The sequence below is a fragment of the Nothoprocta perdicaria genome, unplaced genomic scaffold, assembly GCF_003342845.1.
Source record: "Nothoprocta perdicaria isolate Ctin4 unplaced genomic scaffold, notPer1 scaffold_116, whole genome shotgun sequence".
Lineage (NCBI taxonomy): Eukaryota > Metazoa > Chordata > Aves > Tinamiformes > Tinamidae > Nothoprocta > Nothoprocta perdicaria.
This window is the reverse complement of record NW_020454272.1, coordinates 244,188-259,060: the sequence shown is the minus strand read 5'-3', so window position 1 is coordinate 259,060 and position 14,873 is coordinate 244,188. Positions and strand designations below refer to the sequence as shown.

The following is a 14,873-nucleotide window of genomic DNA, read 5'->3' as shown; positions in this document are numbered from 1 at the left end:
TCTCCTGTGGGACATTAAGAAATCAGATAGTTTTATGTAGAGTAACGTTCTGTGCACAAATCGTGACTTGTATGAAAATGTGGGTGATAATTTAACCAGATATGAATAGTTTTCTGTAGATATTTGAAACTAATAGTTCTGTGAAGATATATTTGAACCTGATTTTGTGCATCTCAATACTTAAATAAATTTAAAATAGCCTAATTTCTAAAGCTATTAAATTGGTTCTTTTGAAGATACTAGGAGTGTACTTTTTTAATCTAGACTTCTTGCTGCAGTGTTTCATCAGACAGTACATCAATCATCATGTGGATTTTGACAGTCTCTTCATATCATTCCTTTAATTTGATTTTTTTATTTAGTCCAGTAAAATGATCTTAGCTAGTTTTAAGGGTCACTTACATGTTGGCTAAACTTCCAGTAAGTCGTACTGCGTTTTTTATGTGAGCTAATTTAGTTTTCTGATGAACCAAATTTTTGCTCACTTTTTTCTTTTCTTTTTTTTTTTCTAGGCTTCTTTAAGCCAGAATTAATATCGATAGAATGAAAAAGTTTAAGAGGAGACTTTCGTTAACCCTGCGTGGGAGCCAGACCATTGATGAATCCCTGTCTGAGCTAGCAGAACAAATGACAATTGAAGAAAACAGCAGCAAAGATAACGGTAAGTGTAACTTTCCCCCAAATCAAAAAATTTTACTGGGTCTTGCTCAAGTGAGTGAATGTTCATTTTTCATAATTGCAAGGAGTTTCCGTAACAAAACTGCTCTTTTTTCTTACATTTTACTACCTTAATGAGCTGACATACTGTCACTTATTGGCTTCCCTTCAATATCAAACTGTTATACAGCTGTTTAAGGGTTCTATTTATGTACCTTTTGATAATGTGATTAGCAGGATCATAGCTGCCCTTTTAGTAAACATTGTAACAGGAATCTAGGGAGTCAACCACCAGTTTTGTATGGGTTTCAAATTTAGTTCATTTTCCTAACTCATTATTCATTGATGCAATTTATAGTAATTCCTAAACTTCATAAGTAAAAGTAGTAAATAAAACTCCTTACCTTCCCGTTGCTGATGCAGTTTACTAGTCTGAAAATTCTGCCACTTCTTCGTATCACAGAATAGTAGTTTGTTTTAGGAATGTGAAGGCACCTAGGAACATCCAGTGTTACCAGCAGGTGTTGTGTGCTCTTCTGCAAGCAAAGCTGCTCTGAGTCCCCATTAGTGATGATACTGCTTCTGAACCCAAGCTGCAGGAGTAACAGCCAGGCAGGATTTTGTTGCCTTTTTTCCTTGACTTCTGCAATAACGTCCTTTTTTCATCTTCCCTGCTGACAGGTGTTATTTTTTGCTCTACTGACACCTAGGATTTTCTCAAGTTTCAAGCAAACTGTTTTTTTTGATAGCTTCACTCTGATAAATGACTCTGAATAGTCCCTCTGAAAGTTGTCAGGACTGGGAACAGCAGCAAAGGCAATGGAATTTGCCTGTAGACTTAAACCCCATCCAAGCCTGTTCATCACTCTTCATCAAGGAGTCATGTCAAATAGCTTGGAAAATGATAGTTTTTCTACAAACCAAGTTTTTTGTGTTCCTAAAATAGATGTATTCTGAAGTAATTATTATAGTATTTCTACAGCAATATCATAAGAGAGTGTATTCTGAGACTTTCTGACAAGTTGTCACACATGGGTTCTATTGCATTAACTTCTGTTAATTTTTCTCAGACCTTTATATGCATCTGAGATTTCATTATTCATATAAGTGTTCAGAGTGTTGCTGGCAAAGGAGTGTCAAGAATCAGCAGCAGCCTGAAGTAGGCATAGTGAACCAGACCACTGCATTGGTTCAGCTGAGAACTGGATCCAGGAGAGATAAAAAGGGTTGTTTTAACTTAGATAATATCCTGCATATGATCATCTTGCAAGGGAGAGAGGATGCAACAACTGGTTTGTGGGAGTGTGAGTGTATACCATCTTAAACAGTGTGTGAGGCTGTTGTCAGGTTAGGATAGTTATCTGAGAATTATCTCAACAGGCAATAATTAGAGGTCTCCTACAAGCTTATCACAAAAGCATTACGAGCTTGATTTATCCTTTAAAATGATTTAAAATGATAAAAAATGCAATGTCAAAAGATGTTTCTAATTGGAAATTCACTATTTAGCTTTTACTGCTATATATTTATTATACATTTACTTATATATTATAAATATATACTTATATATTTATTATACTTACATATTTATTATATTTATATATTATACTGCTACATATTTTGCTTTCCATGTTATTCTACTGGCCAAAATACGATACATGTTGTGCTCACAACTGCAAAATGTTGTGAATGCTTTAATAAAAGGTCTTGATTTGGATGAAATACACTGTTCCTTGTGAATAGTCTTTAACTTACTGCTTTCTATGAATAAAAAAATGTAGAATGTTAATATTAGTATTATCTCCTAGATATGAATGTGATAAAACTTGATTTTGTATTTTTGCTTTGAAAACCCTTGGAAAGTAGGATTGGAAAAGTGCTTGCTATTATTGCTAGTCCTGCTGCTCTAAAGGCAATTTTAATATTCCCACTGATGGAGCTATTCTGGAAGTAGAAGAATCCAGACAGATTTGGGGCATCAAAGGTTGGACTTGCTGGATAACCCAAATAGGAATTGAGTTCTCTCTTCTGGAGAAAGTCAAGTTTAGATAACTTAGTCTGGAAAAAAAGAAAAAAAGGAAACTTCAATGGATGTTCTAAAAGTGAATTATGAAAATTTACCTCTGCTCTTAGAAAGTGAGAGTGTAAATAGGCCTGTGCTTGTTATAAGTATCAAAGACATGAGCAGATGCCCTTAAATCTAGTATCCTGTAAGAACACAGATGTATTAAAACCTTAAAAATTAAACCCTTAAAAACCTACTGTGGTTCCAGTCTTCTGAGATGAGTCATCTCCCTAGTCTTTGCTTTTAAGAATAAACATCTCCTTTACCTTGTGGAACATTACATATAAATGTGCCCATTTTGCAATCCTTGGGTCTGTTCATAGAGGCACTTGGAAAACAGGTTAGTAAAAAAGGCAAATCATAATGACAGAGAGTTTAACTCAGGGGTATGAAGAGTCTTTGCAGAGTAATTCTTCATACGTTGTCTGTCTTCACTGTGATTGCAACGTGGACTGCAAAACTGGGAGGGAATGCGAAGGAGTTTGCAACTGCTCTTGGCATGGGGTAGGTCCTGAATACTGAAGGTATTTAAGCAGATTCTGCTTCATGGCAGCTTTACTCCATTCAGAATCGGTGCCTTATCCATGAATATCTGACAGTTAATTTCCAAAGTGGAGAACAGAAATTAATTTATATGGAAAAAAATACTAGCTGGTGATTCGTTAAATGTAACGTGTTTACGTAGTGCTAAGTTTTGTTTAGATTTAAAACTCGAGACTGTATTTGTTGCAAAGCTTTGTCCCTGCTGACAGTGTGAAGCACAGGCTCCAGTGCAAATGGAGATGTAGTTACAGGTTGTGTTACTGTTAGAAATGTGGCAGGATGTCATTAACCTTCCTTGTGAGAGGGACAGGAATGGCAGATTGCAGAACGGAAGCTTTCCAGCAGCTGTTTGTGCCAGATGTGAATGTTTTAAAAATCTAAATAAAAATGTTTTCAATATTAGCCTGAGAAGCAAGTCAAAAGGCCTGAGGAACTGGATTTAGCAGTTATGGGACTTAATGCTTTTTTTGAGTAGCTTTGTTTTGTTTTTTTTTTTTCTTTTAGAGGTTTCATTCATCTCGTCTCATGCTTATTCCAGTCTCATATCCATGTTCACCAGAAGACAGTATTTTATATGTTAGGTTTTTCTTCCTGAAAATATAAAATGTCCTTTCCAAGACCTCTGAGGTTGTAGAGCTATGTAGAGCTATGACCTCTGCTGACCTGGGGTACATGCTCTTTTCTATCTGATTTTTACGTGCACAGCTTGTAAAATCTTGATTAAAAACTGAACTGGAGTTCAGCAGTGCAATTCTAGGTGTATAATGTGCATTTATGTGCATGCATGAAATACCAGGGACCTCTCCTTATGCCCACCCGTTTTCAGCAACGTCTTGTGTCTTAGCTCCAACTTTGGGTTATTCGAAGACTTACTTTAAAGAACAGTGTTCTTAAATGAGAACAGATGATCCTGTGAGTGGTTCACAGGTGTAAAAATAGATACATAACTTTTCTTTGCAGTGCACTGATACCACCAAATCAGCTAATCTTTTGTGTGCCGTCTCCTTTTCCACACAGCCCCCTTCATCACGTTACGTCAGTACAGTTTCAGCACATGGCACTTACTGATCAGCAGCATAATGGGATTAACAGGGATCAAGCCGTATTGTTCAAAGGCAGTAGCTCAGAGCTATCTACTGACAGTAATCAACAGTACCTTTTGCTACAGCATCAAATTGCTTTTTGACCAGAAACCAGGATATGATTGTATCAGCCTTACAAATTGGCTTCATCCTAATTGGCTTCTGGGTGAGGCAGCATCACATAATTAGAGACATAAAAACTAAAAATACAGAGAAAAACAAAATGCCTGGTGTACTTAAACATTTGAAGCCTTAGGAACTGTGAGCTCTACCATGTATACATTGGGGTATTTTTTTTTTTTCAAGTACTGAAGCTTTCATGCTCTTCAAGGTTTCAGCATACAAGACTAATTGGTTGGATTTTTTAAATTTTAATTCTCTTGTGATTCAAGTGTGATAATGTTGCATTGGCTTGTTCTTTTAATACCATGTTTTAATTTAATGTATACATTTAGACTAATATTAAAAGTACTAAATGGCAATTTGTAGCAGTTGAAAACTAAATTTGCTCCTGAAATTTTTCCTTGCCACTGACATACTAATGAAATATGGCTAGAAGTAACATCCAAATCATGCATATTTAAAGTCTAATTATCTGTCATTTATGCAGATACTTTGAATACTTATGAATATTCTGTCTAATGAGAGTGAGAAACAGGGATATATTGCCTAATATACTAGTATACATTATCATAAGCTCAAAGTATGCTTTTAAGAATAATTACAGGATATGTTCATAAATACATGCACAACACTTAAATCAATAAATACATAAGTAAAAGTTGAGCAGGAAAACCATTATATAGTGGGTTTCCTACATTTTAAACAAAAATAGATGAGGTTTTGATAGAAGGAGTCTGTGTATTTCATGAAGATATATCTGTCTTCTTTTGATGTGTGATCATAGGATCCAGTCTCACACTTGAATAGTTTTGTTTTAATTCCAGAAATGTAAATAGTAATGGAAAGATCAACTGCTGTAATGTGTGCAAGTGTTTGAGGCCTTAATGACTAGTTACTACTCTGATAAGAAGAAAGAAGGTTTTTAAAAATGGACACAATACAGAACTGTGCCAGACCATCTGAATATCTTTGTAGCTGAAGTCATTAGAAATCACCTTCTGTACAGCCAAGAAACTCCCAGCTGCTGTGTTTGATTCCCTGGATGTACAAGGAAAACTGTATTTAGAAGAGCAACTAGGATGATTAAGGGAATGGAACATCTCTCGTACGAAGAGAGGCTGAGTGAGCTGGGCCTGTTTTCTCTGGAGAAGAGAAGGCTCAGAGGGGGGATATGATTAATATGTATAAGTTCAGGAAGGGAGAATGCAGGGAGGAAGGGGACAGGCTGTTCTCACTGGTGGCCAGCGACAGGACGAGGGGTAATGGCCACAAGCTGGAGCACAGGAAGTTCCGTCTCCAGGTGAGGAGGAACTTGTTCCTGTGAGGGTGACAGAGCAGTGGAACAGGCTGCCCAGGGAGGTTGTGGAGTCTCCTACTCTGGAGGTCTTCAAAACCCGCCTGGATGCCACCCTGTGCCACATGCTGTAGGTGTGCCTGCTTGAGCAGGAAGGTTGGACTAGATGATCTGTAGAGGTCCCTTCCAACCTTAAATATTCTGTGATTCTGTATCCTGCAACCAGGCTTCAGGACACGGTTCTCAAATTGAAAACATGAGGGCACAAATAACCATCCCGTAATAAATCAGTAGGACCTCTTAACGTGTGGAGGAAAGTTTATATAAATAGGTATACTTTTGTATTTATGTATAAAATATTCTTTTATATTTATATAAATTAATATAAAATATAAAAGCAGTATAAAAATATTCAAAAAAAAAAAAAAAAAAAAAAGTCCTCCAAAGTGATAGGGGTCATTCCCTTGTACTAGAGCTTAGTAAAAAGAGGGGCCACCTGTCAGGGCCGGGCGCCCCTTGGTGTCGCTCTGCTCACACCCTGCCCGTGGGGCTGGAACTGTACTGGGGTGTCAGGGCCGGGCGCCCCTCGGTGTCGCTCTGCTCACACCCTGCCCGTGGGGCTGGAACTGTACTGGGGTGTCAGGGCCGGGCGCCCCTCGGTGTCGCTCTGCTCGCGCCCTGCCCTCGGGGCTGAGGCTGCCTTCGGGTCCGTGCCCCTCTGCGCGGACGCTGCTCGCGGGGCCTGCGCGGGGCAGCTGCCGCGACCCACGGCTGCTGCGCACCCCACACGCCCTGTTCCTGCTTCCTTCTGCTTCAGTTCACTTCTTCCCACAAAACCTGGAGGCTCTGCTGACGCGGAGGTGCTGATAAAATGAAATTACCATAAAAATGCAGTGCCTGAGAGCACGCTTCAGAGACCCGTAGGTTTGTTCTCTCCCGGCTTGGCAGCGTGTTCCTTCCCAAGCACATTAGAGGTTCTGCAGGAGAGCACGGCACTCCCCTGCACACGGGGACTTGGTACAACAACCAGTTTCTGCTAACACTGGCTCACAGGTCGTGTTGAAATTGGACCTCAGGACCGACCCTTGTCAGTGCAAGCGTGTCACCGTAGAGGCAGTACCACAAGCAGGTGTGTTGTGTGTTTCCACCCCTACAGCTCCTTCTGTCTTGGGGAGTGTAGTTGTAATCTACCATCACAGCACAGAACAGCTGCGCCTGTACCAGAAGCATGTGTCCAACATTACACCTTGTAACCTGCCTGTAGTGTAGGAGCTCTTGGGGCTACCATGACTGAGTGATGCTCAAATACATCTTCGTTGTCCAAAAGACAGATATCTTTTAAACAATAGGAAATAGGTAAAGAGTCCTTAGAGACAGTTTTGTAATTTTGAATATTTTTGTCATCTTCTGTCTTCCTAACTAGACAATAAAGCCAAAAATTCACTGTACATGTATTTACGTTTGCAAGATTGTGTGTGTTTTTCATGTGATTTTTATTTTGTGTGAATCTAGCAATTCTTTTTATTGTGTCTTCCAAGTGAAGATTTGCTTGAGACATGCTCATATAAATGGTTTGTGGATTGTTTTTGAGCAGTAGCAGGAGTTCCTTGATGTTCTACTTTGTTTTTAGTGTCGTAATAGTCATTTCAAAGCTTGCCTCTTATTATTAAATGAATAGTTAGTTTTAAGTGCTTTTGAATGGCTGCTCTATTTTTAGAGCCATTTATTTTCCCAAGTGTCTCATAATTCCACATAATGGAGTCCAAGGAAGCAACAGCAGAAATAATCTCTAACTGTGCGAGATGTTACAGTGTTCCTTATGCAGTTTCATGAGAATACAGATAAATGTGTAGCTACTTCAAATTACTTAATATTTATTCTGTGGGTGACATCACCTACAATCTCAGCTGTTAATTTTACTGACTACAGCTGCAGTGTGATCAAGTATTACACAGTACAAGCTATCTGCCCAAATTTGCTATGAAGTCAAAGGTTTATATTTGAAGACTTGTAAAGGAAAAAGAAAAGGGCTTCTTTTCAAAAGCTTGTTCAGGAAGACCAGATATTTTTTTTTTTTTTTTTTGTGGGGTGGAGGGTGGAAGAGAGGGACTTGCAGTATCAAACATTTTTAATAATTTTATTGCTAATAGTAAATGTAAAAAATTGGTCATTAGAAGAGCATATATCCAGCTTGATTAAATAAATGTCTACTAGATGATGATGCTAAAATAAGATTAAGCTGTACAACTATAGCATTTATGACTCGAAGGCAGGTGATGTGAATTACTTAAAAGGTTATGATGACAGATCACCAGTTTCATGAATGCCGAGCTGTCCAGAGAATAAAGATTTAGGTGCACATATGTTGAGTTTTGACACCTTCCCCACATACTCCATCAAAATGAAGAAATAAAAAGAATTGAAAGCTGCTTAGAATTAGGGTGAAGCCAGGGTGGGAGGAAAGAAAAAAAAAAAAAAAAAGACACTTCGTAGAGATCTCCTTTTTTAAAAAAAAAAAGTAGCTGATTCGTAGGGCACGCAGTGGCACTTCGTGTCATGTTTGGCCAAGCCAAAGTCAAGTGAAAAGTTGCAGGCGAGATCCTGACCCTCATCCCTTGTGTCAGCACTGGCACTGGGCTGGTCCTGTGGTGATCTGCTTCGAAGACTTAAATCAAACTACCTCTCCTCTTGTGAGAAGAGAACCTAGGACAATCATTGCAATGAATTTTGCGAGTCTTAACCCCATATACCTTATTCAGAGAAGTTACAGATGCTTGAGTCTAGGTTCCCAATATCTACCTATCTTGATTAGAGAAAAAGTCCTGGTTTGTATTGTTATGAAACTCTTTATATATATATATGAAACTCTTTATATATATATATAAAAATAAAACAGTATATATATTTTCCTGTCCAGAGTGGGTAAGTCACTTATTTGGCTCTCAGGGTTGTGTAATTTAACTGGAAAATGTCATCTTCCATGAAGGTGATTTTGATTCTTTATTAGAGCTAGCTGAAGGAAATATCATTCCGAATTTTAGTGAAATCTGAAAGCTAGCATGGTCTTTTTGTCGAGTAAGAGAGAGACTTACGGAACAAAACAAACAAACAAAAAAAAAAGTAGTTGAATGTGTGGCATTAGATAGATATTCATAAAATTGTTAAAGTGCATTTGCATTTCTAATGAAAATACTTTCTTTCTTTAATCCGCTACCTGACTGATGTGTGACAGTGTGCCACTGCCTGAGACCTTGCAGAGAAATGTCAGGCAACTCTGCAGTCTCGTCAAAGCTCAATTTGAGTAAATTCAGTTCAGTGAATCCAACACAGGAAAGAGAATGTACTTTGATCCTCTTAAGGTAGATGGGTAGGGAGAAGGAACATTGGAGATTATTTTAAAAAATGTTTAAACTGAGAGTAATTTCATGCCAAAGTTTGCAGTTATTTAAGTTATGGCTATAGGAGAATGAGGAGACATCTTTATAACGTTACAAAACATTTAATTTTAACTAGTCCCTTAAACTTCTTGATTAGTTAGGCTGTCATTCAGCTCTAGTCTGGCAGTTCTCTTAATTATGGTATAGCAGAATCAACTCCAAATGTAAATTCTGTTGGTTTGCAGCTGAAGAATTTCAGCAGCCCATTTGAGCTATTTTCTGTTCCTATGGTTGTTAGCATTGGTCTTGGCATCATTTCAAACTTTCCAAGACAGTGATACCTTACTGGATATTTTATTTTCTTGAAAGATGCCTGTTTAGAAGATACTCTAAAACAGAATGTGGCAGCAATGTGGTTTGGCAATTCTTAAATAGTAGTAATCCAGTCTACTTGCATTTTAAATAATGGTTTCTTTGAATGGTGCTGTTTCAGTTATTCTGTATTATGCCAGTAATAACAGAAGTTTGAGTGGTAGAGAGCAAGAAGCAGACGAAAATCATCCAAACAAAACAGGATTACTACTCAGCTTACAGCAGAGTTGAAAACCTAGTAATACCAAGCTTTGCAGTCATAGTAATAGGATGGTGCGCAGTCCCAGCATGTTGTTCAGTTTTAATCTGAAAAACCTGCTGAAGAAGCACACTTAGCAAGATAACATGGTTGTGTTGGGGAAAAAAAGTAAAGAGAGAGACATTCGTATTTCAAAAAGTTTTGAACTTTTGATCAGTTTGGAATTACACCCAATTAAATGGAGGGATGGAAGGGAGCTGCAGCAAAGTAATTGGTAAGGCTTTTCCCAGGTGATTTGTGAGAACAGGAGCAAAGTGCAAGGAACTAAAAATGTAAGAGAAGCCTTGAGATTGGAGAATTGCTGGAGGTCTGGATAGACTTTCTGCTGTCCCTGATGGTGAGCCTAAAGGAAAGCGCAAGACCAGAGTCCAAAATACAACATTATTTCTTTCCCCCCCTTTATTTACCAAGAATACAATACAAGTAGATACAAGCAAGACTGTCTTTAGGTATGTCAGTGACTAAACATAGTGAAACTTCTTTGTAAAGACAAACCAAACCTGTAGTCGTGGAGATTAAATTATGAAAGCAATTCGTGAATCTGTATAATAAAGGTATATAACTTTTACAGCTAGTTTTGGCTCAAAACAGCTATACTATACACTGTGAAGACTACACCATTGGCCTGCAAATGTATTGACTCAAAATATTAATAATCCTGAAAAAAACAATTCCTTAAAGTGAACGTAGTGAAATGATACTTTGGAAGAGGTACTCAGCATTGTTAGCATTTTTTTTCCACAGAGACTTTTTTTTTTAAATAAAGTGTTTTCTTTAAATCTTCTACACACGAAAGCTATTAATAAGCAGTCTTGTAAATTCATTTCCAGTAGCAGGCAGCTTTATGATGATTTGAAAAATCTGTTACAACTTGTAGCCGTCGCTATTACTTAGGGAAGGGAGGGGAAAATTAAATATATATAACCATTTCTTTAAAGGATTGCAGCCTGCCACAATGCAAACTTAGTGAGGTATAGCAAAAAAAATCTCAAAACATAAATGTGCATATTTTAACATTTAAAAAAATGAATACCGTATAATCTATTTTTTGCAAATTAAAGTATTAGTATACATATATATTAGAATATATGTATTTTATAATGTAATATAATAATAATAATAATAATGTAATCAATATTTCTCCATTACAAGTGTGCTAATAATTTAATTTGTGAGTTTTTGTAACCTTAATTTCATTCTGTCAGCAGTTGGCCTGGCCTACTACATGACCTGAATTACTGTTGCTAGATTTTAAAATGGGCTCTAATTTAGAACAGTTCTTAGGATAATGCAGGAAGGCTGTGACGGCAAAAGTTATTTCTGTATAACTGAATCTTTATATATTAGCCATATGCCCTTAATTTTATATAAATTTCCTAATATATATATTATATATAATTATATATGTAATATTATATAAAATATATAGTTTTATAGAAATTTCCTCATCTGTGTCCATCCTCATCATTGATCTGTATTCATTTTTGTATGTAGAAATATTTTAAGAATTAAGTTTTCATAGTTTTCGACTAAGATGTGTGCAAATCTGCCAGAGCCATGAGGAGAACTTTTTGGTGTTGTTGAAATAATTATCCTCACTCATTACCCTTCCATCTTAATAACAAAGATCAAACGTGGTCCTTGCTTAGTTATTTGGCATTCGCAATGTCTGGCCTGCTGTCTGTGCCCAGCAGTGAATGATCCTAGCCTGGGCAGGATCCTAGCCTGGGCAGACAAGAACCGTTCCGCGCGGGGGGAGCAGGTTTCAGCCCTCCAAGCACGTGTGAACGTGGCCCTGCTCCGTGTGGGCACGGAGCCTGCGGCGTGCTGGGCACCACTGCTGCTGCTGAGCGGCCGCCGACGTGCGGCCTTGGCCTTGATCCCTACAGCCCCGGCCTTGTCCTGCGCATTGATCATCCCAGCCCTGGCCTTGTCCTGCCCATTGATCCTTCCAGCGCCGGCCTTGTCCTGCGCCTTGATCCTCCCAGCCCCAACCTTGTCCTGCACGTTGATCCTCCAGCGCCGGCCTTGTCCTGCCGCCTTCATCCTCCCAGCCCCAACCTTGTCCTGCACGTTGATCCTCCAGCGCCGGCCTTGTCCTGCGCCTTGATCCTTCCAGTGCCGGCGTTGTCCTGTGGCTTGATCGTGCCAGCCTGGCCTTGTCCTGTGCCTTGATCCTTCCAGCCCCTGCCTTGTCCTGCGCCTTGATCCCTCCAGCCCCTGCCTTGTCCTGCGCCTTGATCGTCCCAGCCCAGCCTTGTCTTGCGCCTTGATCCTTCCAGCGCCGGCCTTGTCCTGCGCCTTGATCCTTCCAGCCCTGGCCTTGTCCTGTGCCTTGATCCTCCAGCCCCGGCCTTGTCCTGCGCCTTGATCCTTCCAGTGCCAGCGTTGTCCTGTGCCTTGATCGTGCCAGCCCGGCCTTGTCCTGCTGCTTGATCTTCCCAGCCCTGGCCTTGGCCTGCACGTTGATCCTTCCAGCGCCAGCGTTGACCTGTGTCTTGATCGTCCCAGCCTTGGCCTTGTCCTGCTGCTTGATCTTCCCAGCCCCAGCCTCTTGCTGAACTGGGCCCTGGCGTCTGCAGCTTCACCTCAGGAGCGGGAAAGCAACTTTCCCTTAAAGGCAGAATTTGCTCTTGTTTTATTTTAGGCAAGGTGTTCGTTTCACCTACCATGAGACCCGCTCCAGTCCTCTCAGCCTTTAGTTTTCCAGAGTTGTCCTCTAGAAGGGGAGGCTGTTGACACTAGTGGCAGAGCTAAAGTTATTTAAGTGATTTTAACAGTACTCTTGCCCCTCCAGAAATGTTCTGAGAATCACTTTTCATTAGAATAATAAATAAAAGACTTCTCAGTAGCAAGGTTTGGTTAGAGGTGGAAATTTCTCAAATCTACACTGGAATATAGGAATGTTTAGTTGGTGTTTTTTTTCTCAGTAATTAGTTTTAGAAGCAATTAAAACAATGCAAAAGAAGTGTGCTAAATGTTATACGTTGCCCACATATGTACAAAACAAGAATAAAGTTGTACTTTCCAAATTATGCCACCTATCAACTAAAATTCACCAAATGTTATAGATACTCTCTGAAAACAGCCCAACCAACATCTTTTGGTTTTTCAGTGTTATCATTAATTTGTTCAGTACTGCATGTAAAAGCTGTGTGAAATTTTTAGGCTTAAAAAAATGGAAGAAATTTAAACCAGAGATTAGAATCTGGAAGGCGTTAGATCTGGAAGGCAGAAATTAAGTTTTAATTTGGGGGGGATAACATGCCATAGTAATAATGCTGAATGCGAATCTGTGAGTCTCCTGTCTTGCAAAAGCGATAGTTTTTAGCAGAAAAATGATGAGGTAGAAACTTACTGTCTGCTGCAGTGGCAAAAAACTGGTGTAGAAGATGCAGAACAGGAAAGCTGATATTTCTCTAAAAAGAGATGATATATAATATATAAGAAACAAAGAATTGCGACAGATGTGCAAGGCTTTGAAAGTGAAGACACCGGTGATACTGCATGCACCTACTCACAGATGTGCGCTGTATTTTTACTGTTACTCGCCCCCTTTGAAGCTGTGTTTATGAAGGATGTTAACTGAGAGCTGCAGGCAGCCTTGCAGCACAGCCAACATTTTCTTTCACTTTCTATTTTCTGCCTAAAGCAATTTTTCAGTCTCTTCTTTTTCCTGCATCAGCTGGGTGAAAGTTATTTTTGTCTAAACATATTTCATGTGTATATGCAAATATCTCAAATAATTATTTTTTAAAGTTACTGTTCCGCCCTTGGCTAGCTCTGTCCATGTACTTCTCTTTAAAGTAATCATAATAATATCTCCAAAAAGATATTGATGTTTTTTATGATGTCTTTTATGTCTTTTATATCTGCATGTATATGAACCTTGCTCCTTGTCCCAGCAAGTGGCCCTCAGGGAGCAGCCCAGCAGTGCCAGGGCTCTGGGCAGGTTGAATCCCTGGGTGCTGCCTCTTCCAGCTGCTATATAACATAAAGAGAAGGGCCCCTGTCGTGGCAGCATGGGGTAACGTGGAATAAAAATATCAACCAAGCAAGCAACAGAAAACCTAAACCTGTGTGTACAGTCCTGTGTGCTTTTATAGTGAGCAGTTTTAGAGCTATTCGCACGTGCAGAGTGAGGCTTGCTCAGAACCTGCTAGCTCCTAATTTCTTGATGCTTTTGTCTGTTGATTTTAATAATTATTTTATGCTTATCAGTAATGTAGCAAGTGTTACAGTCTTGATTTCGAGTCTAGGAACTGTAAAGTGTTTCAGATACGAATCAGTGGAAAAGCCCAAATAATTAATTGAAGCCTTCATGGTTCCGGTATGCTTTAAGTTAATCAACTTAATTATGATAAGGCTGCTGTAGGGTGTATCGTGAGCTACGTTTCCTTCTAAGGACTTCCGCTTGCAGGACCTCACTACTATTGACCCTCAACATTTTTGAGAAGGGCTATTGCTGAATACCTTCTGATGAAGTTGCTCTTCATGTGAGTCAATACATCAGCTTGTCTGTTTAAATTATAGTCAAGGTGAAACACTGCAAAAAAGACTAATTCAAGAGAGAAAAAAATGCAACTGTTAAATTCAAGAAAGGAAAAAATGCAACTGTTAAAGGCTGTTCTGTTTTTTTATTCATTTTTTTGGAAGGTTATCTAATGTGTCAGACCATATACTGATCCAGTTTCAGATTGACAGATTTCAGTCAAATAAAATTTCTGTAGTTTTCAATGCAATGTTTTGTATTAATTTGCTGAACGAATTTTACCAGAGTGGTAATTTCCTGTCTAGTAACTTTTTGTTTCTTTTTTCTTTTCTTTTGTTTTYTTTTTTTTTCTTTTTCTTTTTTTTTTTTTTTCCTTCTGGCATGTTCCTGACCCTCCTGCTTGCTTGTGGGAATGAATATATTGGTCCTTGGGAATTGTAGAGCCCATTGTGAAGAATGGCAGGCCTCCAACGTCTCACAGCATGCACTCATTTCTCCACCAGTACACAGGATCTTTCAAGAAGCCCCCTTTACGGAGACCGCATAGCGTCATAGGGGGAAGCCTCGGCTCTTTCATGGCAATGCCTAGAAATGGGAGCAGATTAGGTA

General features: G+C 39.0%; 1 protein-coding gene across 1 annotated transcript in view; it reads left to right on the top strand.

Annotated features, from left to right (window-relative positions):
* The first annotated feature begins 512 nt into the window (after nt 1-512).
* CDK17 (cyclin dependent kinase 17) overlaps nt 513-14,873 on the top strand; it is a 51,148-nt gene continuing 36,787 nt past the window's right edge. The window contains exons 1-2 of the mRNA XM_026053453.1: nt 513-661; nt 14,706-14,870. Coding sequence (XP_025909238.1) covers nt 544-661; nt 14,706-14,870 — 283 coding nt within the window. The 5' untranslated portion in view covers nt 513-543. The remainder of the gene's footprint in view (nt 662-14,705; nt 14,871-14,873) is intronic.